Genomic DNA, 27,168 nt, shown 5'->3' with positions numbered 1-27,168 from the left:
TCAGGTCCTCCAAAAGAAGTTAGATTCCCAAAACTTGGAAGTATTGTGATCAGGCGATGCAGCAAAATGAAAAACATTTTCTCTACAGTCACTTTATCAAGATTTCCAAAGTTAAAAAAACTGTTTGTACTGGACTGCAATGAAATGGAGGATATAATTTATTCAGAAGCAAAACCACTGAGAAACCTGTCAACTTCTTCCCAACAAATCTACTTCCCCACACTACATAATATCCAAATCGAAAGATGCAACAAATTGAAGACAATCTTTTCCTTCACCATTGTTAGAAGCCTGCCAGAGTTGGAAAGTGTGAGTGTAGAGGATTGCAATGAATTGGAAGAAATATTCTTTTTCGGTTCAGAGGAGGAAGGACAAGTTGAAAATATATCTGCTCCCTTCCAACATGTTTGTCTTCCAAAAGTTCGTAGCATTAAAATCAAAACATGCAACAAATTGAAGTTTATATTCCCATATTCTGTGGCTTGTCAATGCTCTTCGCTGAATTTACTAGATGTAGAATCTTGCCCTCAACTAGAGCAGATTGTTAAATTTGAAGATAAAGCTACAAATGAAGAAGAAGGTTCTGGGGTGGCGGTTGATGATAATCATGCCAAGCATTTATTGTTTCCAAATCTTAGTTGGCTAGAACTCAAGAAGTTGCCAACTATTAATGGGATTTTCCCTTGGTATGAACCCCAAAATTGTAACTTGATCATACAAGAGTGCCCCAAGTATTTGTGGTTCACTTAGTGTGATACTATTCTGCTACATTTTTCTCCGGTGTTGGTTTAAAATGCCATTCATCAATTTCATTAATGAATGTCAGTTTCTTTGATTAGTTTTGTTGGTAAATGTTCTCTTATCCAGTCGGTAGTTATAGTTTAGGAGATCAAAGCATTACAAATGAAGCATGAGATTAACTCGTTGGACTTAATTCCAAGTTGTGATTTTTTTATCAAACCAAAGATGTAAATTATAGTTATGGTTTGTGAATTAAAGTATGATTGTATAGTAAGTACTGGACTCTTTTTCCCTTGATATTTAATAAATCAAAAACACATGTTTTTCTTTATGTCAGTGGCTAAGCAGGGAAGCTAGCTGGTGGTGTAGTCCCCATGGCTGCTAGAACTCTTGCTCACACAGAGCCTCTTGGTGTCTCAGTTCCTTCGTAGGGTGGTTCTTAGCTTCCTCCACATGCAGCTTAGCTCTGTTTTATTGTGTCTCTGAAATTTGGCCAATTTAAAAGCGTGTGTTCCATAAATTTTGAAGGACTTTGGTTGAAGGATCCATCTTCAAGAAATTATTGTGACATTGTCGATCGAACTAATTAATATCTAAAATGTTTATTGCTCATCTTATCAATTAGTACTTTCCTCTGGATTCAAGGTAAAACCGATTTCAATGTAAAAGAGATTTTGTTAGAACCCCATGTATGTTTGGTATCAAGGAGTTCTTTTTTTCATTTATCCCAGTGGGATCATGGAGTTGGGGCATTATACTTTTTCTCGACTCATTGCATACAAATTATGCCTCAATTCAGTTGCATTCTTGAAATTGAGAGAAAGATTGCTTGATAGTGACGGATGATTCTTTGATTTCTTCAACATTATTGGAATAAGTAAAAATTTCAAGTGGTACACAACGATCCCAGAATAAGTAAACACTTTTGTTGGCCAAATTTCAAGAATGCTTAAGTGATGTTGGAAACCCTAAAAATGATGGAATTGTATGAACTTCTTCAATCTTCTATGTGTCGAGTGGGTTTCCTTCTATCCTCTCCTTGGTACTCGTCCTCCATGGATGGATGGTGGTGTGTCTACAAAAAACACTTTGGCATTCAAGTTAATAAGGTCTGTCAGATAGCAATGGATACGATAAACAATGAACTCCCATTATTTACTTCCATGAATGTACTATTTATAAAATAATTATGGATTTATGAGCCTTCATCTATATGGGTTGGGTGAGTTGTGACCCATTCACGTAATAAGTTAATTGTCTGATTCAAAATGTGCTAAGTTAAATAATCTGTAGTAATTAGAGAAAATATTTATAGAATCTTCTCAACTAGAGAAGATATCTATAGAATCTTCCTAATTAGAGAAAACATGTATATGATTTTCTAGATTGTTTTATTTCCTTATTTCCCTTTCTAGAAGATTAGATTGCTACAAATAGAGGTAAGAAGAATGTAATTACCATGAATGAAAATAATAAAATCATTCTCTTCTTCAAGTTGGCATCAAAAATCTCGATCTTGGGAGATCCGTTTTCCCTAAAACAGTAGCCACTCTTGCCCCTGTCCGACCATCGCGGCTACTACAGTAGCCGATCAAGGTCGTTGATAGGGCATAAAGGTGCACCCAACTCCGGTGATCACAACACTGGAAATCGCTTTAGGAAAGAAGTTGCCATGCGCCGCCACGCATCACCACCATTGTCGGCACGTGTACGTCTAGTTTTGGCGAGACCCACTCGCCGTCGCCATCACAGACAAGGTCACCAAAGCCTCCCGAGTTCGTTCCACGAGTCGGTGATGTCCCGTTTGGCCGACATTTGAGTAGATATGAGTTTTAAGTTATACTCCTTTTCCTGGTGTAATCCACACGTCGTTGTCGCCTCGAATAAGGCACTAGAGACACCTGATTGCGTTCTACGTGATGTTTGAAGTAAAAATTATTCTTTTGGGTCCTAATAATCTACCCAATATGGTGGGTTCCTATCGGTTGGATGGTCAGAACTTCCTACAATGGAGCCAATATATTCAAAGGATTCTAAAGGGATGTTCAAGATTATATCACATAGATAGAGGTGGACCAAGACTAGACGACACTCATTTTCCAATTTGGGACAATGAAGATTCACTAATTATGACTTGGATGCGGCAGTCCATGATTCTTAAGATAAGTAAAAAATATATGTTTCATTATTCTGCCAAAGAAATATGGGATGATTTAGAGAGTACTTTCCTATTAAAAAAGGATTTTGTTGCATGCTATGACATTAAAAGCAGGATATTTGGAAAAAAAAATATGAAAGAAGAAAACAACCCACATCAACTCTGAATCAAGAAAAATTGTCTAGTCCATAGGAGAGGAGCCCTGAAGATATCAGTGAGGAGGAGGTAAGTATTACTGAGAATTTGTACATTACATTGAGAAAAGAAAGAAGATCATGTGCTAAATATCCTATTCCTCATTATGTTTGCACTAATAATCTCTCTGATAAGCACAAAAGCTTTATTTCTACCATTGATGCCACATAAATTCCTACCTTAATCTAGGAGGCCATGAAACTTGAGGAATCAAGCTATGAAAGAAAAGATGAATGCATTAGAAACAAATTCAACTTGAAAGATTTTTCAGAAGCTAAGAAACAAGAAGGAAATAGGGTATAGAATGATATTCATAGTGAAACATAAGGCAGATGGGACAATAGAAAGATATAAAGCTAGATTGGTGGCAAAAGGATATACCCAAACTTATGAGATTGACTATGAGGAGACATTTACCTTAGTGGAAAAGATGAATACACTTCGAGTTGTTCTCGCTTGGCTGCTCATTTGGACGGGACTTATGATAATGCTAATTCTTACCATTATCTAAGCATCATTTTAGTAGCAAAATCAACTCTTCTTTAGCTTATTACTTGCTTAAATCCTCTCTTTTATTTAGTTTTAGTATTTATCTATATTTTGAGCTACATTACGTAAATAATACTCTAATCCCTTGTTTTTTGATCTATTTCGATGTTAGGAAGATCCTCCATTACATTGAAGAGCCTCGGTGATCCAGGAAGTCATTGATTTAACAGTCATTTTCGCTTAAGCGAGAATAATTTAGCTTAAGCGAGAATGACTATCTTCTCCAAGAAGAATTCTCGCTTAAGCGAGAATAATTTAGCTTAAGCGAGAATAATTTAGCTTAAGCGAGAATTCGGGCAGTATATATACTCACGAGGCAGAAAGAAAAAAGGGGTCTTTGGTTCTTTGGAGGCGCGATTCCACGTCTGGAGCTCATAGAGGGCGCGAGGAGCTTGTGGGAACATCTCTTCCTCTTCCTTTGGGTCTCCTTCTTCTTCCATCTTCCATGTTTGTAAGCTTTAGGGTTCTCCATGGAAATGGAGAACCAGATTCATCTTGTTAGGGTTAGATGTAGCCTATGAAATCTTGTATAATGAATGATTGTTTCGTATTTATAAATGTCTTTTCTATCTATTACTAGTATTCTTGTTTCCGATCTTAAAGCTTGCATGTAATGGGGACGTTCATGACTTGATTTTGGGGTTTCATTGAGCCAAGGATGGGATATTAAATCTTGAACTGAAACAAGAGTCCTTGTGGGTCATTGAGCCAGGGATGAGATATGATTCACATGTTGTCTTAGATCCTAGTTCTTAATGCGGGTTTGCTTGTTAGATTGTCCAAGGGATTGGAGTTTGATAAGGAAAACCTAGGCTCTTTCACCTAAGGGATTAGGGCTAGAGTGTTTTAGTGGATTGACTTTAGTAAATTGATAGAGAGGAGATGAAATTGGTTATACACAAGAGTGCATTGGTGAAAACTAACCTTAACAATGTCATTTCATACCATTTCTAGTCTTTTCCATTTCCAAGTTCCTTCAATACCAAAGTCCAACCTTGTAATTACTTGTGAATTTATCTTTTTGCACATATTCTTAAATGATAAGTTGTTCTTGAGTCTAGATGAGTTGTTAATCGCACAATTTTCTAGTATTACGAGTCTCTTGGGAAAACGATATCTGGTCTTACCACGGTTTATTACTTGAACGATTTGGTGCACTTGCCAAAGAGATTAACAACTTACACCAGTTGGATGTAAAGAATGTCTTCCTTCATGGAAATCTAGAAGAGGAAGTGTACATGGAAATTTCCCCAGGTTTTGAAGTGAAAAACAAAAGAAACAAGGTGTGTCTCCTAAAGAAAGCATTGTATGGTCTTAAGCAAACTCCCAAAGCATGGTTTGGAAGATTTACAAAAGTCATGGTTTCCTTGGGATACAAACAAAGCCAAGGAGATCACACTCTATTCATAAAGCACTCTTCTATAGGTAAATTCACTCTATTGCTTGCCTATGTGGATGATATGATTATCGCAGGAGATGATGAAACAGAAAAATTAGCGTTAAAATAAAAATTGGCAGCCCAATTTGAAATGAAAGACCTAGGAGAACTCAAATATTTTCTTGGAATAGAGATTGTTTAGTCCAAGAACGGAATTTTCATTTCCCAAAGGAAATATGTACTTGATCTCCTCAAAGAAACATGAATACTGGGATGTAGAACCTTAACAGTTCCTATAGAACATAATCACATAATTGGGAGTGAGGAAAGTGCTCTTGTAGAAAAGACCCAATATTAGAGATTGGTAGGAAAATTGATTTATCTATTACAAACAAGAATATACATTGCTTATGCAGTTAGTGTAGTGAACCAATTTATGCATGACCCAAGAGAGAGACATATGCAAGCAGTTGACAAAATTCTCCAATACTTGATGTCAAGTCGAAAGGGGTTATTATTCAAAAAGAAAGACACATTGACTATGAAAATATATACTGATACAGACTATGCAAGTTCTATTAGTGACAGAAAATCTACTTCTAGGTATTCTCTATTTCTTGGAGATAATATGGTAATATAGAGGAACAAAAAGCAAGATAGAGTATCTCATTCTAGTGCAGAAGCTAAGTTCTTAGCTCTTACTCAAGGAATGTGTGAAGGACTCTGGATGAAAATCATTTTGGATGATCTTAAAGTCAAGGTGGATAACCCTGAGCAATCACATGGTGACAATAAGTTTGTCATGAGCATGGCCCATAATCCAGTACAACATGATAGGACCAAACACATTAAGATTGACAAGCATTTCATCAAAGATAATATAGATGGAGGCTTTGTGAGTACAACTCATGTTCCTACATAACTTCAGATAATAGACATTTTCACAAAAAGGCTCCCTCTAGGTAGATTTATAGATCTTGTAGGCAAGTTGGGAAGGATTGATATTCATTTATCAACTTGAGGGCTAGTGTTGTAATTAGAGGAAATATCTATAGAATCTTTTCAATTAGAGAAAATATCTATATAATCTTCTTAATTAAAGAAAATATGTGTATGATCTTCTAGATTATTTTGTTTTCTTATTTTCCTTTTTAGAATTAGATTTCTACAAATAGATGTAAGAGAATGTAATTACCATGAATGAAAATAATAATATCATTCTCTTTTTCAAATTAATCATACATCATTAGAGTATCTAAGGCCAAATTAGCTTATGTCCAAGTAAATCAGGTCGGCTTGTGGTCAGGTAGCATCAAGCAGTGTATTGTACATTAGCCCCCCAATCTTTTTATGACTTGAAGGCATGTGAAGAACTTCACTAGGTTCATTAAAAACAATTGTAGTTGGACGTTACTTGACATACAAAATATTATACTAATAGTTGGTACTCGACAATCGTCCTAAACTGTAGAGCGAATGCAAAGAAAAGCAAAGAAAATTTATATTTTGCAAAGAAAATTTGTATCTTTATTGATAACATTACAGGTGTAGTAACCCCAGTCTCGAGAAATGTAGCGAAGAAGAGGTTTGAATGATGGGATGTTGTTAACACTTCGGCAAGTGTACCAAATCGTATCAAGTAATGATAATTGGTAAGCCCAAGTATCGTTTCCTTAGAGACTCACGGACTAAACATTCATATGATTTCATGATTAATTAGGACTTGTAAACGAAATCATTGTGTTTATATTGCGGAAAAAAAATATGAATGCAAGTGTTGATCAATTGGATTGAAAGATGCAAAGGTGATTAATATAAAATAATGAAGGATTATGTTGTTGGGGTTTCCGAGTTATCCTATCCACTCTCATGTATTTATGAATTCATCTTCTTCATTAATGTTAATGCCACTTTCTAATTTACCTTAACCCGATATCTCGGTGAAGAAAGCCTACTCCTAATTACTAGTTCACAATGTCTTGTCTCCCTAGCAATTAATCATGCATTAAATTCGCACAGAAGCTTAAATGCAACCAACCCTCCTATCCCTATGTCTAGGTAATATTGCTTTTGGGAGAATTTCTCCAGTTCTAGATTTTCTCATATGTATCCATAGTGACAAAATCAATAATCATGCAATTGAATGAGTTAAACAAAGCATGCATAGAGTAAAGAGGAAAAATCCTAACAATTAATCAAGTAAAGCATTTTATAATAAGAATCAATTCAATACATGATAGTTTCAAAGGATTACATCGTTTCCTCAACAACAATGGAGGTTTAGTTCACCATAGACATGGTGAAACTAGAAGAAAATAATGAAAAGAATGAAAGATAGAACCTAAAAGTTGAAGATCGGAGCTTTCGCATCCAAAATCCGCCTTCGATGGGTGAAAGAAGTGTAATTTCGCCTCTTTATGTCCAAAGATGTGAACCCTAAGTCGACTAAACCCTTATATAGTTTATAAAAATAACAAAAAACTGGTCCGGGCCCAAGTCTACAGCGCTCAGCGGTAGGAATTGCGCTCAGCGGTAAGTGCGACACTCAGAATACAGCAGACTCTGGCGCTCGATGGTAGAAATGCCGCTCAGCGGTGACTACGATACTTGGATTAGCCCTCAGCGATGGCGCTTAAGCGTCAGATAGAGAACTCAACAGCAAGCTTGGCGCTCAGCGGTGAAAATGGCGCTCAATGGTGGTTGCGATTCTTCTTTTGTGCAATTTTCCCTCCTTTCCTGAGTCGAACTCCTTGCTACTTCAACTTCTTCATCCAATTCATCTTAATTCCTGTCAAAACAAGGAAAAACAAGCATAAAACCCATCCAACTCTCTTATTTCCACAACTTAAGGAAAAACATGATTTCAAACTAGTTTCTAAGTCATAAAGGCTGTTTTTAATGTCAAAATTAAGTATAAAAATAACGGTTTTTCAACCGTTATCACAACCCCAAACTTAACTTTGTTTGTCCTCAAGCAAACAAGATGTAACTCAGTGTTCCACCAATCAATACAATGGTTCAACAAATTCAAAAACTCTTTCTTTCAAGACAAGTAATTACTCAAATAAGCTCATCAAATAGAATTCAATCAAGATACACACATGCCTTGATTCAGAATAACTCATCATGGTGTTCACATAATCACATAATATCCAACAAATGTTATTCTCATGAATGATCAATTAACTAAGCATAGATGTAATCATGTGCTCATGGAATCATTCCTCACCAAATAAAGTGTTTCACTCAATCACACAAGTGTATATAGAGGTCACTCATTCACTCTACTATCACAATGTCACATGAATCAACTTTGCCTTTCATTCAACCACAATCAAATACACTCACAAGCAAACATCATCACAAGGACTTTTCTATGACTTATAATGTGGCTGGACTAAGAAGAAAATTGGTTTTTCTGGATCACAAAATCCTTGAGTTAAGAGAGTCATTCATACTTTCATGACAATCATTCTTACTTATTCCCAACTTTCCCTTACATTGAGCTTTTCTTTTTCTTTCTTTTCTTTCCTTTTTCTTTTGCTTTTCATTTGCTCAACACTTAGCTCAATGCTTATTTATTTTCTTTTTTTTTAAAATTTCCCAACAACCCCAAACTTGAACCTTTATCAATACCACAAATATTCTCAACTTAACTCAAGGTAAAGATTTTCAAAAAGGGTTTTCATATTATGTTCAAGGCTAAAGGTTCAAAGGATAGAACACATTGTGCTCCCTTTTATTGGGCTAAAATCATGCATTGGCTAAAAAGGGATAACAATAGATGGCCTTGAGCATATGACACATACAAGCAAGTGATTCAATCATAGAAACCTGGGCAAAGTCATTCATGATTTCAAAGTAATAGCAATCATTCACAAAAACTCTAGAGTTCAATCCTCACAAAGGCTAATTCAAGTTCCAGCGTTTAGATAAACATCCTGCTTACTAACACAATCAAAAATCATCATGCATCTGTCTCACAATATTATGAGCAACCACCTGTATATCAACATCATGCATCATCTCAACATCAATCAATATAATCAGCATCATGCATCATCTCAACATCAATCAATATAATCAGCATCATAGAGCAATACTCATCACAAACATCATAGCATCAACAAACCATTGCATCACAGATAAAGTTTTAAGCCAAGTACATCAAATCCTATACTAAAAACAGAAAAACAAACATAAATTAAGAAGATAGGTTTAGAAAGCTGGGTTGTCTCCCAGTAAGCGCTTCTTTAACGTCACTAGCTTGACCCAATAAAACTCAAGTTCGATTTTCAATGTTGATATGCTTCTTCCTTTCATGACACCAACATAATCTCAACATCTTTCTTGTCATCAACTTGACTCTTCTAGAGTAAGGAGCCTCAATCTCAAGAATTTCATTTGCCTTTATATCCTTGATAACCCATAACCTGTTCTTGAATTTCACTGGTTTGCCAAGGTAGGGTTCATTATTTTCCATCACAGAGTCATGGTGAACGAGTTTTTCTTCCTTATCTCCATCATCTTCCTTCAGCCTTGGAAAGCAAAAACTATGATTCCTCTTGACCATCTTGACAGCTTTATCAGGTAGATTAGTCACTGAGAAAACTTCGTCTTTAGCTTTAGGACTCGTCTTTGTTACTTGTATTGGTTGCACCTTATCAAAGACATTAAAAGTTACCTCTTCATCTTGGTCTTTCAATTGCATAGTTCCCTCATCCACATGAATGACAACTTTAGTTGTCTTCATAAAGGGTCTTCCAAGAATGAGGGGTATCTCTACCTCTTCGCCCATGTCCATTACAACAAAATCAACAGGAAATTGGAGCTTATCAATTTTAACCACCACATCTTCGACTACACCATAAGGATGCCTGATGGATCTATTTGCCATTTGCAAGGTCATTCTTGTAGATTTGACCTCAAAACCACCAATCTTTTCTAGCATAGATAAGGGCATCAAATTGATGCTAGCCCCTAAGTCAACTAGGACCTTCTCAATATCTTGATCCCCAATGATGCAAGGGATGGTGAAACTCCTCAGATCTTTGAATTTGGGAGGTAGCATCTTCTGCAATATGGCACTGTAATTACCCTGCACTTCAATTGTTTTCTCATCTAGATATTTCTTCTTTTTAGTGAGGAGTTCCTTCAGAAATTTAGCATATGAAGGAATTTGTTGCAAAGCTTCAGAGAAGGGTATGGTGATCTATAGTTTCTTAAAAATCTCCATGAACCGCTTCAGCTATTTTTCTTTCTCCTTCCTTGAATAAGTCTTTGGATAAGGAAGGGGTTTTTCAACATCTTTTTCCTTTTTTCTCTCTTCTACGTCTTCTTTCTTTTTTTTCTTCTTCTTTTTTACTCAACTCAACTTTCTTTTTTCTCCCATATTTTCTCTCATCTAAAATCTTGTCACTTCTAGTCATAATGGCATTGCACTCCTCCTTAGGGTTAGTTTCAGTATTAGCCCCAAAACTCCGGTAAGGCATCTCCTCCAACTTCTTAGCCAATTGGCCAACCTATATCTCCAAATTTCTTATAGTAGCTTCAGTGCTCTTGTGATTGGAGATAGTCACCTGCATAAATTGTTGAAGAGTATCTTCTAGCTTTGTTGATCTCTCATTTAATGCAGAGACTTGTTGCTACAGTGATATTTGTTGTTGTGGTCTATTAAATTGTCCTGCTTGTCCAGCTTGTCCATTTTGACCTTGACCCATGCTTGAATGAGGTTTCCATCCTTGGTTGAAGTTCCCTTGGCGGTATTGGAACTGATTTTGGAATTGATTGCCCATAAAATTGACATCTTCTAGGACCTCTACTGGAAAAGCACATTGACCATTGATATGGTCACTACCACACAATTCACAGAGTTGTTGTTGAACCTGTGAAACGTTCTTCAGCTCCTTTAGCAACTGAGCAAGTGTCTTTGTCAAATTCTCCAACTGTTGAGTTATGATTTTATTTTGTGCAAGCAAGGCATCTTGAGATTGCAATTGTAGGACTCCCTTCTATTGAGGTGGAGCTCCTTTTTCACTATGCATCTCGTTGTCATTAGTAGCCATATTGTCTATCAATTCAAAAGCTTCCTCTGGAGTTTTACACTTGATATTACCTCCAACTAAGGCATCTAGCATCAATTTGGTTTGTGAACCAAGACCTCCAAGGAAAAGAATGACTATTGTTGCTTCATCAAAGCCATGCGTGGGCGTTTTTCTCAACAAGCTCTTGTATCTATCCCATGCTTAACCTAGCGTTTCCTCCATACCTTGCCTGAAAGAGGAAATTTCTTGCTTCCTTTTGTTGATTTTAGACTGTGGGAAGTACTTGTTTAGAAAGTTTGAAACCACATCTTCCCACTCAGTAAAGCTATCCTCCGAGAAAGAATTCAACCATAACTTAACATTGCCTCCCATTGAGAAAGGAAACAAACTAAGCTTTATAGCGTCATCCAGCACACCATTGATCTTCACAATGTTGCAAATCTCGTTGAATGTGGTTAGATGTTCATATGGACTTTCATGTGACAGTCCATTAAATAGGTTGCTCTTCACCAATTGTATCAACGCTGGTTTCACCTCCATATATGCAACATTGACTCTCGGCCTAGCAATGTTGTTAAAGTGATGAGGGCAAACAACAGTGGTGTAATCCGCTAGAGCGGCCATCTCTTCAATGCTCTGTTCAGACCTTTGTGGTGAGGGTTGCAAAAGTATCTCCGGAGGAGGGAATAATTCTCTCGATGTTCGAATTCTCCTCCTCCTTCTACTCTCGTCCAATCCTTCAAGAAAAGGTTCCGAAATTTTGTTGCTCCTAGTACGAATTGTATCATGCATACACAAGAAAACAAAACCCTAGAAACAATTGTTAGCACAAAAAGATTTAACAAAAAAGATAAAAAGATAAAAAAATATAATAAAAAGATAAAAAGATAAAAATCAAGTCAAAGTTAATCAATAATCACACAAATAGAATAGTTAAACCACGAGTTTCCGGCAACGGCACCAAAAACTTCTTATCACTTCAGCAAGTGTACCGAATTGTATCAAGTAATAATAATTGGTAAGACCAAGTATCGTTTACCTAGAGACTCACGGCCTAAACATTCATATGATTTCTTGATTAATTAGGACTTGTAAACGAAATCATTGTGTTTATATTGTGGAAAATAAATATGAATGCAAGTGTTGATCAATTGGATTGAAAGATGCAAAGGTGATTGATATAAAATAATGAATGATTATGTTGTTCGGGTTTCCGAGTTATCCTATCCACTCTCATGTATTTATGAATTCAACTTCTTCATTAATGTTAATGTCACTTTCTAATTTACCATAAACTCGATGTCTCGGTGAAGAAAGTCTACTCCTAATTACTAGTTCACAATGTCTTGTCTCCCTAGCAATTAATCATGCATTACATTCGCATAGAAGCTTAAAGGCAACCAACCCTCCTATCCCTATGTCTAGGTAATATTGCTTTTGGGAGAATTTTCCCAGTTCTAGATTTTCTCATATGTATCCATAGTGACAAAATCAATAATCATGCAATTGAATGAGTTAAACAAAGCATGCATAGAGTAAAGAGGAAAAACCCTAACAATTAATGAAGTAAAACATTTTATAATAAGAATCAATTCAATACATGATAGTTTCAAAGGATTACATCGTTTCCCAACAACAATGGAGGTTTAGTTCACCATAGACATGGTAAAACTAGATGAAAATAATGAAAAGAATGAAAGATAGAACCCTAAAAGTTGAAGATCGGAGCTTCCACATCCATAATCTGCCTCCGAGGGGTGAAAGGAGTGTAATTTCGCCTCTTTCTATCCAAAAATGTGAACCCTAGGTCGACTAAACCCTTATATAGTTTATAAAAATAATAGAAAACTGGCCCAAGTCTACAGCGCTCAACAGTAGGAATTGCGCTTAGCGGTAAGTGTGGCACTCAGAATACAGTAGACTCTAGCGCTCAGCGGTAGAAATTCCGCTCAGCGGTGACTGCGATACTTGGATTAGCCGTCAGTGATGGCGCTTAAGCGTTAGACAGAGAACTCAACAGCAAGCTTGACGCTTAGCGGTGGCTGTGATTCTTTCTTTTGTGCAATTTTCCCTCCTTTCTTGAGTCCAACTCCTTTCTACTTCAACTTCTTCATCCAATTCATCTTAATTCCTGTCAAAACAAGGAAAAACAAGCATAAAACCCATTCAACTCTCTTATTTCCACAACTTAAGCAAAATCATGATTTCAAACTAGCTTCTAAGTCAAAAAGGGTATTTTTAAAGTCAAAATTAAGTATAAAAATAACGGTTTTTCAACCGTTATCAGATGTAGGATTTGACTAGATGTGAGTTACAAGGAAGTTTCTTCTCATTCAATACTCGTCTTAGAGTTGTTAATCTGTGTCACAGAGATCCAAAGCCAAGGTACCTGACACACGAATATGTTATTAAAAGTAAAGGTAGGTGGCACCTAGGAGTTCTTAAACTAAGGCATAGTAAAGTGGATGGCACACAAGAGTCATTTGAAAGGTTTAACCAGAACCACTTGGGTAGGTGGCAACGAATTGTATGGAAGGTTCAACTAGGATAGTTTGGGTAGATAGTAGGGAACTGCATGGAAGGTTCAACAAAGCCTGTTGTTAGGTAGGCGATAGAAAACTTCATGGAAGGTTTAACTAGGACTTTTAGGTAGGCAGCAGGGAACTGCATGGAATGTTTAACTAGGATCACCATGTAAGCAGAAGAAAATTCATGGATGGTTCAACCAGGACCGTTGGAGTAGGCGACATGGAACTATATTGAAGGGAACTTTTTTTCCTGCAAAATAGTCAAAAATGAGGTTTGAAAGTAAGAACCTTTGTGTTTTATAGATGAAGTCGAGATGTTTCAAGCCATATTAAACAATGGTCCTTCGAGAGTTTTGTTTTGAAATGAAGTTGACATCCTCACCATTTGATGGAGAAAGATATATGTGTTTGTGACACAACTGATAGCTGTCGCATAACACCCCATGTACCAATTTTCACAATTAAGTCAATCAGAAAGTGCATTTTTCTTAAATGCGTCAATTTTTGCAATTGGAAGTCTTCTCCCTAATGAAAGTATCCATGTTGTCTAACAACACTAATACATCACATCCCTACAATACTAAAATAGGTGAATGTCAATTGATTTTCTTATAATGAACATATTAACTACTCACTTTTCATTTTTAATACCCTGATACTCAGTTCTTCAAGCCTTCTACATGCCTATGTTAACTTGGAACATCTCACCCTATGGTGGATTGACACATTTCTATCTATAAGGACCATTGCTTAGGATGGCTTGGAACATCCCGGCTTCATCTATAAAACAAATGTTCTCACTTTCAAACCTCATTTTTGACTATTTTGCAAGAGAAAAAGTTCCCCTGCCACCGTTAAGCAAATCCTTGTGCAACCTTCAATACAACCCCCTACCACCTACCTAGACGGTTCTGGTTGAACTTTCTATGTAGTTCCTTATCGCTTACCCAACAATTCTGGTTTAACCTTCCATGCAATTTCTTGCCGCCTATCCAAGAGGTCATGTTTGAACCTTCGATGCAATTCCTTGCCACTTACCCAAGTGGTCCTGGTTGAACCTTTCATACAGTTTCTTGCCACCTACCCTGATGGTCTTGGTTAAACCTTTCAAATAACTCCTATGTGTCATCTACTTTACCATGCTTAAGTTTAACAACTCTTGAGTGTCACCTACCTTTACTATCAATAACAGATTCGTGTGTCAGCTACCTTGGCTTTGGATCTTCGTGACCTAGATTAACAACTCAGAGACGAGTATTAAATGAAAGGCAGCTTTCTGGAAACTCACATCTAGTCAGACCCTACATTCAATCATTCAAACATCTTCGTTAATATGCTTATCAAGGTTGGGAGGTATTATATCTGTAAGGTTTCTATAAAGATACAATTCTTTTTGCAAAATACAAATTTTCTTTGCTTTTCTTTGCATTCGCTTTGTAGTACAAGATATTACCAAGCACCAACTATCAGTATCACATTTCGTAAGTCAACAGCCAACAAGCTACAACTATTTTATCGAACTTATTGAAGTTCTTCACATACCTTTCAGTCATAAGAAGACTTGGGGCTAATGTATTGTACACGACCTATACTATCCAGCCACAAATCAACCTGATTTACCCTAACATAAGCTGACCTAGCCCTAACCTAGCCTTACATACTCTAATGATATATTTTTTTTAACTTAGCACATTCTGAAACTGACTCATGAGATAAATGAGTCGTGACCCATCCAAACTCATATAGGTGAAGACTCAAATCCATAATTATCCTATAAATAGTACACTCATTGAGGTAAATAATGGAAGTTCATTTTTTACAATATCAATTGTTATTTGACAAACCCTACTAACTTGGATATCAAAGTGTCTTCTACAAACATACCACTATCCATTTGTGGAGAATGTGTAGCGAGATGAAGATTGAAAGAAACCTACTAAACACATAGAAGATTGAGAAAATCCTTGAAGGTTATCTTCACAAGATACATTTGGCTCTGCATGTCCATATGCATATTCTTTTAGGCTTAATTGCTTATTTTGTCCCCAGTTTCGCTCAAGTGTGTCAATTTGGTCATACCTTTGAAAGAAGTGTCAAATGTGTCCCCACTTCGTAAATTTTGCGTCAATGAAGTCTCTTCCGTTAAATAGAAACAAACGGAGTTAATTATGTGTTGACATGACAAAAAAGTCAACAACTTTTTTTCTCTCTCCTCTGCCCTAATATGTTTCTCTCTCTTCTCTCTCATTCACCAGAAATTGAAATCCTCTGCCCCATATGTTTCTCTCTCTTCTCTCTCATTCACCAGAAATTGAAAAAAGAAAGTAATTATTTCATCTCTAAAAAGAATTACAAAAAAATATGGCAAAACTGAAAAGATTCTATTAGATTTCCATCTCCATTATTCTTCCCAAAAATTCCTCTTCACTATCCCCAGATATCTCCTACAACTTAAAACAATAGTATTTTCAATCTTAGATGCATAATCATAGTCTAGCTTCTCAGTTCCATCACTAGAAAACATAGTGCTCATATCACTTTCTTGCATTCCCAACCAAGAGGACATCCCATTCACCTTAGAATCAGCCAAAACTTGACAATCGTTTTCACTCACAACCGAAACCTTGGCCTCTAATACATTACTATTATTGACAATGTTAACAGCCCTTCATCACCCAAACATTGGTTTTTAATGCTAGAAAACCCATCCCAATTCACAACAACCCCACTGCACCCCTCCTCACTTCTCAAACCCCCAACATTTTCCTCAACCTCCTTCGCTTGCTCTAAACCTCGAACCACGCTCCCACTTTCTTGTAGAAAAGATAAACTCAGTGCCTTGTTGTCGCTTTCATTCGTGCCTATTTGAGAAAGATCAAATTTTTCTCGACAAAAATCAACCTACTCTGAGAAAAAGAACACCAAAAGACATGTTAATATGATGAGAGAGTCAAATCACACAAAAGGCAAACATAAGAGTGCCAATGGCCAGTGGCCACCTCCAATCGCCACCAAAATGGCGGTGGTGCTACAGAGGGGAAAATTGTCGGTGACATGGAGGAGGACTGGTGTGGTCGCGACTGAAGCCCCAAGCGGCGCGATGTTGTCTTCGGTGGAGGCTACGCGAGGATCCCGATTTGGGGCTTAGTAGAAGAAAAATGGAATGGTGTCACTGACAACGGGCTCAGTGCAACGATGAATGCAGCCGATGGAAGCTAGTGTGGTTGTCGTAGGCGATTCAACTAGTAGTGCTTCAGGTGAAGGGTATGACTCGCATATTGGGAGAAGGAAAAAAGGGGAACACATGAGGAAGAAGAAGCCTCATTACGAAGAAGGCAACGTGAGAGGAGAATGTCGCTAAAGGCTTATCTGGCTACGAGCTTATGACAAATCAAGGGGAAACTATAAGCAATTTCTTTAGTTGTAGACACCAGTTTCAATCTATTTCGTTTCCAAACCCTAATTGCAAGCCTTGTTTACGGTTGCTCGTTTCTGTACTTTACCATCAATTCTTGGAGTTCTTGAGGTAAAGTTGAAATCAAAAATTACTTAAACACTAATCAAATAAACTTTTTATTAAGAACTTATTTCAGAAGAAAATAAAAAATCAAATGATTTAAACTTTCATTAACTGAAGATGAGCGCAGAGAAGAGAGAGAAACATATAAACACAGAGGAACAAAGGAGAGAAAAAAGTTGTTGACCTTTTTGCCATGTGAGCACATAACTAACTCTATTTGTTTCTATTTAACGAAAAGAACTTCGTTAACGCAAAATTTACGAAATAAGAACGCATTTGACACTCTTTTCAAAAATTGGACCTAATTGACACACTAAAACAAAACTGGAGACTAAATAAACAATTAAGTCATTCGTTTACTTCCAACTAGGAAGTCTAGAGATCCTAAGCATAGATGTTACAATAAATACATAAAGGTCTAGTTGATGTTAAGTTATTTTCCATCATAACAATGAAATTCAAATTCAAGACCAATTTGTGTTGATAAGAAATAATGAACTGGATTTAGTATATACAACAAAAATTATGGTAATATGATCAAAATACAATTTCATACTAGAAAGAAAAAATGATAAAATTTGATCAATCACAATCTGTCGTGTTCTGCCAACATATGTCTAAATCTCTCAACAGATTGCGTACGTATTTTTACAGAATAAGTGATGTTGATCGTAGAAAGGCATTATATCCCAAAAAGTTGTTGGCTTACAAACTTCAAAAGAACTTTGACACCAAGCAGTGTCAAAATCTCTTCACTGATTGAGTACATATTTTTACACCAAGCATTATATCCCAAGAATTGTTCACTCAATGAAACTTCAAAAGAAACTCGGACACCACAATTCCAAAAGGGAACATAAACATGCGTCTCTTGATGAAATGTGGCAAAACAACTGGCAAGTCGCTGGAAGATTATGTGCCCTTTGGTCTCTAGAGAACATTGCTTCGATATACATATAAGTCATGAAAGCAGGCTTCAGTGAATAGTTAGCCAATAATTTAATCAATAAAAACAAAAATGTAACTTCTGCAAAATTCTCAAAGGTATTAACATTTGAGTGACAAAATAGAATCTATACTTCATAATTAACATGCACTAAATATTTCATAGAAATTGTAGAAATGGGAAATATCCTATGATCTAAACTTCAACTTGCATGATTCCATTTTCATCTATGATACCATGAAACATGTATGTTTCTGGATGAAAAGACAATATATTCATTTTTGAACTAATAAAAGATAATGCTATGATTTGTGCCATTAAACTGGCATCTGAGAAAAGGCTTACTTTGGCTTTGAAATGTTTGCTGGTTAATGGTTTCAGATAATATCTTCTTGTTCGTCCATCTCCTCAAGAATAACATATTTGGCTGCAGAATCTATTGAAGGTTCTGCCATGTCACTGCCACCAGCATGGCCCTTCCGAAGCTTAAGGTATCTGATTTTTCAGAAAAAAAAAAAACAGAACCACTCAACGGCTGCCATTAAATTGAGAGGACATATCACAACATCTTAGAGAAACACCAGTATGGCTTCCTTAAACAATATAGTATGTGTGTGTACAAGAAGAAATACATAGTAGCAGGTTGTTGTTCAAGGTCTGACGTTGTATTATTAGATCAAAAAAAATACTTGCATCCATTGTTTTACATATAATAAATTGAGTATAAAATTGGTTACACATGAAAAATTCAGCACTAAACATATGATAAGGCATTGAACTTCCCAACTGTGCGAGCTATTAAACTACAAAGATCATGTAATAAAATCATTCCTTCTTTATGCTCTAAGCCATATCTACCTACCCTACAAGTTTTGGAAGTGGGAATATAGACTATAATAATTACTCAATTCAATTGTCCCCCTCAATGTGGCAGAAAGCTTAGAAAATAACGCATTTTATTGTTATCAGAGAATAATTAAAAGTTGAGACAAGAATGCAGATTTGACTGCTTTATGATTGATGACTTACTTGTACCAATTAAACAAACTGACACCAACCAAAATAATTAATAGACCATATGCTTTCAACCAAGTGAATCGATCGTGGAAGTATAACACTGCAACCTACAAAAAACAAAAAACACCATAAAACCAGAAGAGTAGTTCAAATGTACAAGCAGAAAGCCCAGATGTGAGGGGGAAACAAACATATCCATTCATCTATTCATTCGATACAGAGCCCTATATGAGTAGAAATGTAGAACAATACATATTTATTGCATTCTACGCATAAATGCAAATCTATGTATTATGAGCAGATGTTGAAACTCACGAATCAGTTAGTTCTCTAGCTAAACTAACATGTCAAAAACTATACTGCAATACGGAATTGACAAATTACCCTAATTCAATCTAAATACAACAACTAAAGTAGAAACAAAAAGGATAGCTCTAATCAATAAATTTAAAATATTACAGATGGATTCCAACATCAGAGTCAAACCAAGATATGAAACTTCTTTGTTTAAAGGTTTCTGTCCGTCTGATCGTTAGCCAATTTGTCTTATATGTACTAACAAGAGTAAATAAAAGAGAGAAAAACCTGTGCAATTCGTTTTGCAAATAACTAACAGTTCCATGAATGCTATTTTTTTCCCTTTTATATTAAAATGAATCCCAGTGTTTAGCTCAGCAACTATTGTAATAAATATTGTTATATGAAAGCATACGCTGCAAAAAAAGTAATCCTGATACATTTACATCACAGAAGTGGAACTTGGTAGTATAGAAATGCTTGATTGAATAATAAGAGGGAGGACGGACACTGGATAACAATATCAACAAACACTATATCAACAAATGGTAATATCATCAAAAATATAATTGATACCAATATGGTGACTGCCTCCTTAACAACCCCAGCTATTGTCACTGTAACAGCACTAGTTACTGAGATCAGAACATATTCTGTTAGTACCTGCAAGAAGATCAGGATCCAAATTTAGGTGAGAAGAAAGATTAAAGCTAAACAATGTGACAGTAAACAAAAGCCTGTTCAGGACAGGTGTAACAAGTAAAATTAAACAATAACTAACGAGCATAAAATTGTTAGACATCTACTTCAGTCTTAGGAGGAAAGAGAAACAAAATAATATACACGTATCATGAAGGAAATACACAGCCTTACCATAAGAAAGGCAATTGAACCACCAAGAAGCATCAGCAAGCAACTTCGAGTAATATGCACTGAATTATCAAAGTACTGATTTTCTCGGAATTCATCCCATGGATCTAAAGCAAGGGAAAGAAGGGCAGTTGCCACTGCCATTACTGGAGTTACATAGCTCATCAGGGTAATTGGATTTTTCAGACCTGAAATTATTTGAAAAAAGCATGAAATATTTTTGTTAAAATAGAACGGCACTTACAAAATCTTAACTCGAAAGTAAACTTGAGCAAAGAAAAATGATTCAATGCTAGATGGAGTCAGAATTTAAAAAGATGAAAATACTAGAATATGTCAATATAAAAAATTAGCCTCGCTAAGTCTTCAAATAATTACTAGGCTCTATAATTTTAGAACTTCAAGGCCCACATCAATGCTTGGAGTGCTCTAAATCTCTTGAGTCGATTTGGTTTTTCAATTTATCCTTTTGGCTTTAAGGAGGATTCCTGATCCTCTTCCAGTATTTTGTATTCATTCTATTATGTTCTTTTATTAAAAGAAAAAAGTCAATTTCCTGATGCGTAATTAAGTTATCAGTTGCATATCTTTTTCTATTTATTAACTACACCCCACTTATTAATTTCTTAAGGAGCTTAATAATCAATAACCTTGTGTTAAAAATGGAAGATTCCAGGACTGAAAAATATATTGATTGCAATTAAATTCAGATTTCAAGTTAAACAAGGTAGGAAATCTATGTGGTCTACATGATAGTTGATTTTGTTGAATATAGTGAAAACTAGGAATAGGGTTAATCTTCCTTGTGTAGAAAATATACAGGGTAATGTATTTATAATAAAAAAATATTGGCTAAGGCCAAATACAAATAATTATGTAAAGTAACTTAAGACACAATTTAAAATTCTAACAGGTTTAAAATTTATGGAAGGTAAATATACAAAGAAAACACAAGACTCTCGTAATTTTTCAGCTAGAAGCCAACTGCTTTATTAATCTAATTTTGGATTAAAAAATCTACTGTGAAGTAACAGATGTATTTAGCTGCTGAGCTGAAGGACAAACTAACTAAGAGGGCAGTACAAGCTTTCAAAAGAAGCAATATCTCTCTGACAGTTGAAGTCACCATTGTTGATGCCTCATCGCAAGGAGATTCCAACAATAGGTGTACAATTAATATCTTAGAGCTGCACCATTCTTCTCTTTTTCAATATTTTCTTTTCTTTTGTTTAAGAGGACTGTTTGTCCTCTTTGCTCTTTGAAATTATTTCTCTTAATCTCAATACAAATTATTTCTTTTACATAGAAAAAAATAGCTATTAAATTATATGGTAACTAGTATTTTCAAAGCTTCAATGTCTAAAACACGTAGGCAAAATGCACCATTTTCTGAACCAGCAATTTACACTATTTGGTCACATAAATTAACATTTACAGAAAGGGCAAAAAGAATGCATAGTCAACTGGCAGAAATTAATGTCAGATTAATGAATTGATGAACCAAAACCACCACAATAAATAAATTTAAATAACCAATTATTTAATTAAGCGAAACATTTCATCCAATATATCATATCAATTTAATAAAATTAATATTCTCAACAAATTATTGACATGAAGTTATGCAGGGAACATACCGTATGCTTCTTTCTTTCAATTTGGTTTTCAGTTCAACACGAATGGCAAGAATGCAAATCAGGTTCCAATACAATAAAATGAAGCAATGTATCAGAATATATGGTTGACTAAAGCAGGAAGAGTAAGAGCATGAATGTGTTTGTGGGTCTGTTTTGTGCCCACAGACATCTAGATATCAAATATACATGGAAATGAAAATGCAAATACAATACCTGCAAAAGGATCTGAGTCATACACCAACGAAACCCAGACATAACAGCAGCAAGCATAACAAGAACAAACCCCCAGAAGTCAAACTCAGTCTCTTTTGAAACTGCACCACACCAAAATAAATTAAAGATGGAAGGTTTGAATTCTTAATGTGCTATAAATTCCAAAATCTTATATAATGCAATTGAACAAGTTTTGGTTTAATTCTAAAACATTAACAGAAAAACCCAATACTTTTAACTGGTGGAAATTTCCAACAAAATTATGAAGAGTTTATTGGTTGTTTTAGATTCTGAAAACATTTCTGTTGATTAAACTTCAAACTAAATTATAAGAATAAAATGTCTATCCTAACTTCTACTAGATGCTATTTCATTTTGGAATTGAAGAAAAGTCTTCCACACCAAAAAAGAATCAGAAGTATAATTTAGTCTTCAGAATCCTTGATAGCTATGCTGCTTATTCTCAGAAGATTACCATGCTCTATAGTTTATCACTGAGCATGTAGGCAGCAAAACTGGCTCAGGTGCTTGTGAAAATAAACGCTATAAAAATAGCACATTATGATAGATACCAAAGGTTCTTCAATATATCTCCTTCCTCCCAAATCTTACCACTCGATACCTGCTTAACCCCTCAATCCCCTCATCATTACATTTATGTATCCTCCCATGCAGAATGTACTTGAAATGCCACCTCCCTGCTACCACACCACATGCACAGGCCGTCACTTTGGAGTCACCCATCCTGCCTAAAATCCCTTACCAATCTGTCCAAGCTCTCATCAGCTTTAACCCAATAGTCTTCCCTTCATCTCTTAAAAATAGTTATCATATTTTGTTAGATTTCTTGGAACAAGAAATCCTGAACACACACTAGGCAACACCAAACACACAGGAAACACTGAAACAGCCTCGTATTATTATTCTTGAAGACAAAGAATTCAAGGTATACTGCCAAACACTTCCAAGGGAACACTTTCCCTTCTCACAGGATGCAATGGTCCTGTCTAAGATACTACAAAGCAAAAACATGTCTGTCCCATGACACCCCTGCCCCCTTATAAAGCTAACCCTTCCTGACAACCAACTACTAACCACCCAACGGTCCCAACAGACCTCCTAAACCTCCTAACAGCCTATCAGCCTATAACAGCTTATTTTATTTTATTTCTCTGCCTCCTTTCATACACTCTTAAAGTCCTAACATATTTACTACCACAAAAGTGAAGGAAGATATAATACCTGTTAATAAGATGCCAAAAGAGATGATTAAGATGATGCCTGAGAGTCTAAAGCTTGGTGTCTCCAACCTTCCAACCAAAATTTACAAACAAGATGTCAGAAAACAGGTAGAAATGAATATATATATATATATATATATATATATATATATATATATATATCACCTACAGGATGCATAACCAAACATGCAATCATTTGGGAAAGAAAGAAAGCAGCATGACAAAGTATAACAAAAAGTAGAAAATAAATTCTTAATTGATATAATTGTAAGCATGTCAATTCTAAAAGAATTCCACCTTTTCACAGAATAAATACCTATTGCTGAAAGTAATGATAAATGAAAGCACATACCTAATGCCTTCGAGATTATGCAAGATTTCATGATAAAAAGTGTGTTTTCATGAATAAAGAAAGCCTATAAACTATCTTGTTGATGCACCTGCTTAAATTTTAGAATGTTTAACATTTAACCTAACGCAACCAGAAGAATCATATAATTATAATGATTATGAAGGCAAAATGACTGAAACACACCTGAAAGCAAAAGCAAACAGAAGGAGAAAAATTGGAGCAGCAGATTTACACTGCAAGAGAAAAGGAATTTTCAATAAGAAGAATAGTTACTTTGCTTCCATTAAAACGAGGTAAAACGTAGAATCAAATCTAATGAACATTACAAAGCAAAATAGAATTAAATTAACATATATCTATCTCATTCTTCATGAAAAGAGAAATGTCACAAACCATTGTAGCAAACGTGACAGAGATGAAAACTAGAGATGCATTGCTCAAGTTAATATCCATTGCAGTTCCAAAAGCAGTTGGTACAACTGTTAAAGGCAAAGTCCATCTGTGGCATTAGTTGATATAAAAGTTAATGTAATAAGTGATGAGAAATTTGCTGAAAATGTGTGATTCAAGGTATAAGGTTAGCAAAAGAAACAAATAAGAAAGAATAACAGAAAAAATGGCACAGTCAACCATCCTAGGAGTTATCAATTCATATTGCTAGCAAATTTGTGCATACTCAGAGCAGCAAATAACAATAATTGCTGTTTGCTGGAATATAGCTAAGCTCCCATATTGACAAACAGAAATATGGAAGTAGCTCCACAAAATTAAGCGCCAGATATTTTAATTTTTGAGTAGAAAAATGTGATAAGTTGAGCTAATTTGTCTCACACCATAAACATACACTCAACCTACAAACATGAAAGTGTCTATGTTTGAGTCCGTCATTATTCCAAGCTACAAAAAAGTTATTAGTTTGAACCAAACTGATACTAGAACCTGGAGGTTCAAGTAGAAAAAAAAATGAGAAAAATAATTCCTCCTATTTTGAGAACAGTTATCACCACACAAAAAATAACAAATGATTTTCAATCAAAACCAGCGGTGTAAATATAACTGAAGTTAATCCGGATTTATAACTTAAAACAGTCATTAAGTAATGAAAAATCACTACCGAAAATGTATTTAGAAGATACAGCAATACATACCTTTTCTACATAATAAAGAGGTGGGGAGAGTTCAAACCTATTATAACAAGAATTAGATACAGGAACCGCATATTTACCTCTCAAAAAGTAATCCCTCCAAGAAACGACAACTTTAGTCTCAAACCTATGAGACCAAAACCAGGTGATAAATCTTGAGAAAGCAGCTTGCATTGTGAAGTGGATAGTATTCATTAGAAAAGGAGCTGGGAACTTTCCCATATGATCTCCCAATAGACTTTTATTATACCTGTTCAAAATGTTTTAGAATAAGAAACGGAGGAAAAAAGGACTTGCATCAGAAACACTAAACAGGATAAATACACCAGCAATGACAAAAGGGTAAACAAGGAACTTACACTGTCAAAAAGAGACTGAAAGTGTACCACATAAGTATCAAAAACAATGTCTTCAATATATTTGCTAAATTAATAGGATTCTGGGAGCTTTTATCCAATGATTCATCAACATCCCCAGAAATGTAGGAATCAACTCCATTTGTTCCTCCTTCAGACTTGTCCTCAATGTCAAAAGATACATATTTCTCGGGTCCATTACCTCTCCGGTGAACAAAATCATCATCCATGGTACCAATACCGTTTGTTTGCATACTCCTCTGCTGAAACTTTTGGTGAAAGAATCTCTCTCTGTCTAAAGCTTTGCTCTGCAGCTCATTCTTTTGAGGAATGGGTAACTCAAAATCATAGCCCTCAGCTAAACTAACATCTACATTACCTAATTCCCGATCCAAATGGATGCTTCCATCACCATCATCATCATCACACCAGCGTGAAAAGGAAAGTTCTCTACGAATGCCCAGACCTAGGCTTTCAAGGCCAACATCATCAACCCCTGTGACACCATTCTCTGAACCCAATTCACTCTGTACCATCTCCTATTATCCATGTAAGTATTCTTCCATCCAACTTATGTTTAATATCATCACGTTTTACCAAATCCAACAACATAAGTACACTTCAGTGCATAACACAGCTAGTGCATGGACTGCTGTTCAGGCACAGAACCTGCCTCTGTGATCAAACCTTCGCGTGCGAACCCACTGATACAGAGAAAATAAAAGTAGGCTCTATTTATTTCGGTTCAAAAAAAGAACCAGCTCCAGAGCTCTCCCACTCTATAGTATGGCTTGGATTAAACTAAAGACAAGAACTTTACCTGTACAGTTCAAGAAATCAGAATTTCTTGGTAGGTGACTAAATCTAAACAAAATCATATTACAATACAAACTGGTGAGAACGCATAGAGAAAAATAAAACAACTCTTTAAAATTTAGATTGAAATTGATTGAAAAAGCAACAAACCCCTCAACTGCCTATTATCACGGTAAGCCCCAAAGCTGCTGTAGCACTTAAAGATAATAAGAGAAATCGATGAAAAATTTCCTTTGCAACACAAGAATAGGTAAATACACATTCAAGGTTTGTTCTGCACTGCCATTTTTAATCGGCCCAAATCAGCTCATAGTCACCAAGCGTGAAGCTGAATAAAAAGATCATTACTTTGACAGAAGCTGAGAGACATAAACACCCATTTGAGCTAAAATTACCCCGTCCAAGTCAAACAGGAAAAATTCCATAAAAATGCAACCTTGAGGATATACAGGTTTTGATCATACCCATGATGAAACTTTGATTCTAGAAATTGATTATAATGTTTAGGAAGAAGCAACTAACCTGGGGATGATCGAAAAGGAACGAAACAGATCTGAATTTGAAGGAGTCGGATCTGAAATTTGGTTTGAATGAAAGGTGCGTTGGGCGTTTCGCGGAATTTGTTTGAAGGTTATTGTCTTGCAGAGTCACCAACCTGTTGTTAATGCTGATGATTATCGATTTATTGCCCTTTAACTAATTTTTTTTTTATGCATTTACCACATAATCAATGTTGGTATATAGATTTTTTTTTTCTTTTTGTTTGAAATATCAAAAACTTTGATTTTAATTTTGGAAAAATGGTTTGGGCAGGTAAGGTTGGTGGAAGAAAAAGAATTGGTGACACGATTTTCAGGTTTATGTTTGGAGGCAAATAATGAAATTAAGTTTTACACAAATTTTAGGATATTTGAGTTAAAAAAATATATTTGGACAATAACTTTTTATTAAAATTAATCATGATTTATTAAAATAGTGTTAATAAGATTCATAAACTACTAGGTTAACAAACACATATTATTACATTTATTAACCAGTATTAGTTATTATAGATTGCATAAGGTAAAAATATATTTTAGAGTTATTTTACTAGGGAAAAATTTACATTTTTGGTGGATAAATTTTTTAAAAACACTTCCATTTTTTATTCAAACAAGTAATATTT

The 27,168-nt window shown here is 35.4% G+C and overlaps 1 protein-coding gene across 8 annotated transcripts; it reads right to left on the bottom strand.

The window, feature by feature from the left end:
• Nucleotides 1–17,587: 17,587 nt before the first annotated feature.
• LOC108343092 (probable sugar phosphate/phosphate translocator At1g06470) lies at nt 17,588–26,677 on the bottom strand. 8 transcript variants are annotated; one of them, XM_017581151.2, is made up of 15 exons: nt 26,526–26,674; nt 26,154–26,362; nt 26,008–26,051; nt 25,191–25,891; nt 24,912–25,081; nt 24,080–24,165; nt 23,870–23,919; nt 23,336–23,403; nt 22,094–22,194; nt 21,881–21,893; nt 20,247–20,431; nt 19,950–20,036; nt 19,089–19,183; nt 18,405–18,554; nt 17,588–18,056 (listed from the first exon to the last, which is right to left on the bottom strand). In XM_017581151.2, exons 4-14 carry the CDS (start codon nt 25,721–25,723, stop codon nt 18,437–18,439), a joined length of 1,506 nt encoding a protein of 501 aa, XP_017436640.1. In that variant the 5' UTR covers nt 25,724–25,891; nt 26,008–26,051; nt 26,154–26,362; nt 26,526–26,674; the 3' UTR covers nt 17,588–18,056; nt 18,405–18,436. The 8 variants fall into 8 exon arrangements, with proteins under 8 accessions (XP_017436640.1, XP_052734657.1, XP_017436638.1 ...); XM_052878697.1 differs by having other exon boundaries at nt 26,154–26,331; XM_017581149.2 differs by lacking the exon at nt 26,008–26,051 and having other exon boundaries at nt 25,191–26,007.
• Between the last annotated feature and the right edge of the window lie 491 nt (nt 26,678–27,168).

The sequence above is a fragment of the Vigna angularis genome, chromosome 6 (genome assembly GCF_016808095.1).
Source record: "Vigna angularis cultivar LongXiaoDou No.4 chromosome 6, ASM1680809v1, whole genome shotgun sequence".
Taxonomy (NCBI): Eukaryota; Viridiplantae; Streptophyta; class Magnoliopsida; order Fabales; family Fabaceae; genus Vigna; species Vigna angularis.
This window is presented reverse-complemented; position numbering and strand designations above follow the sequence as displayed.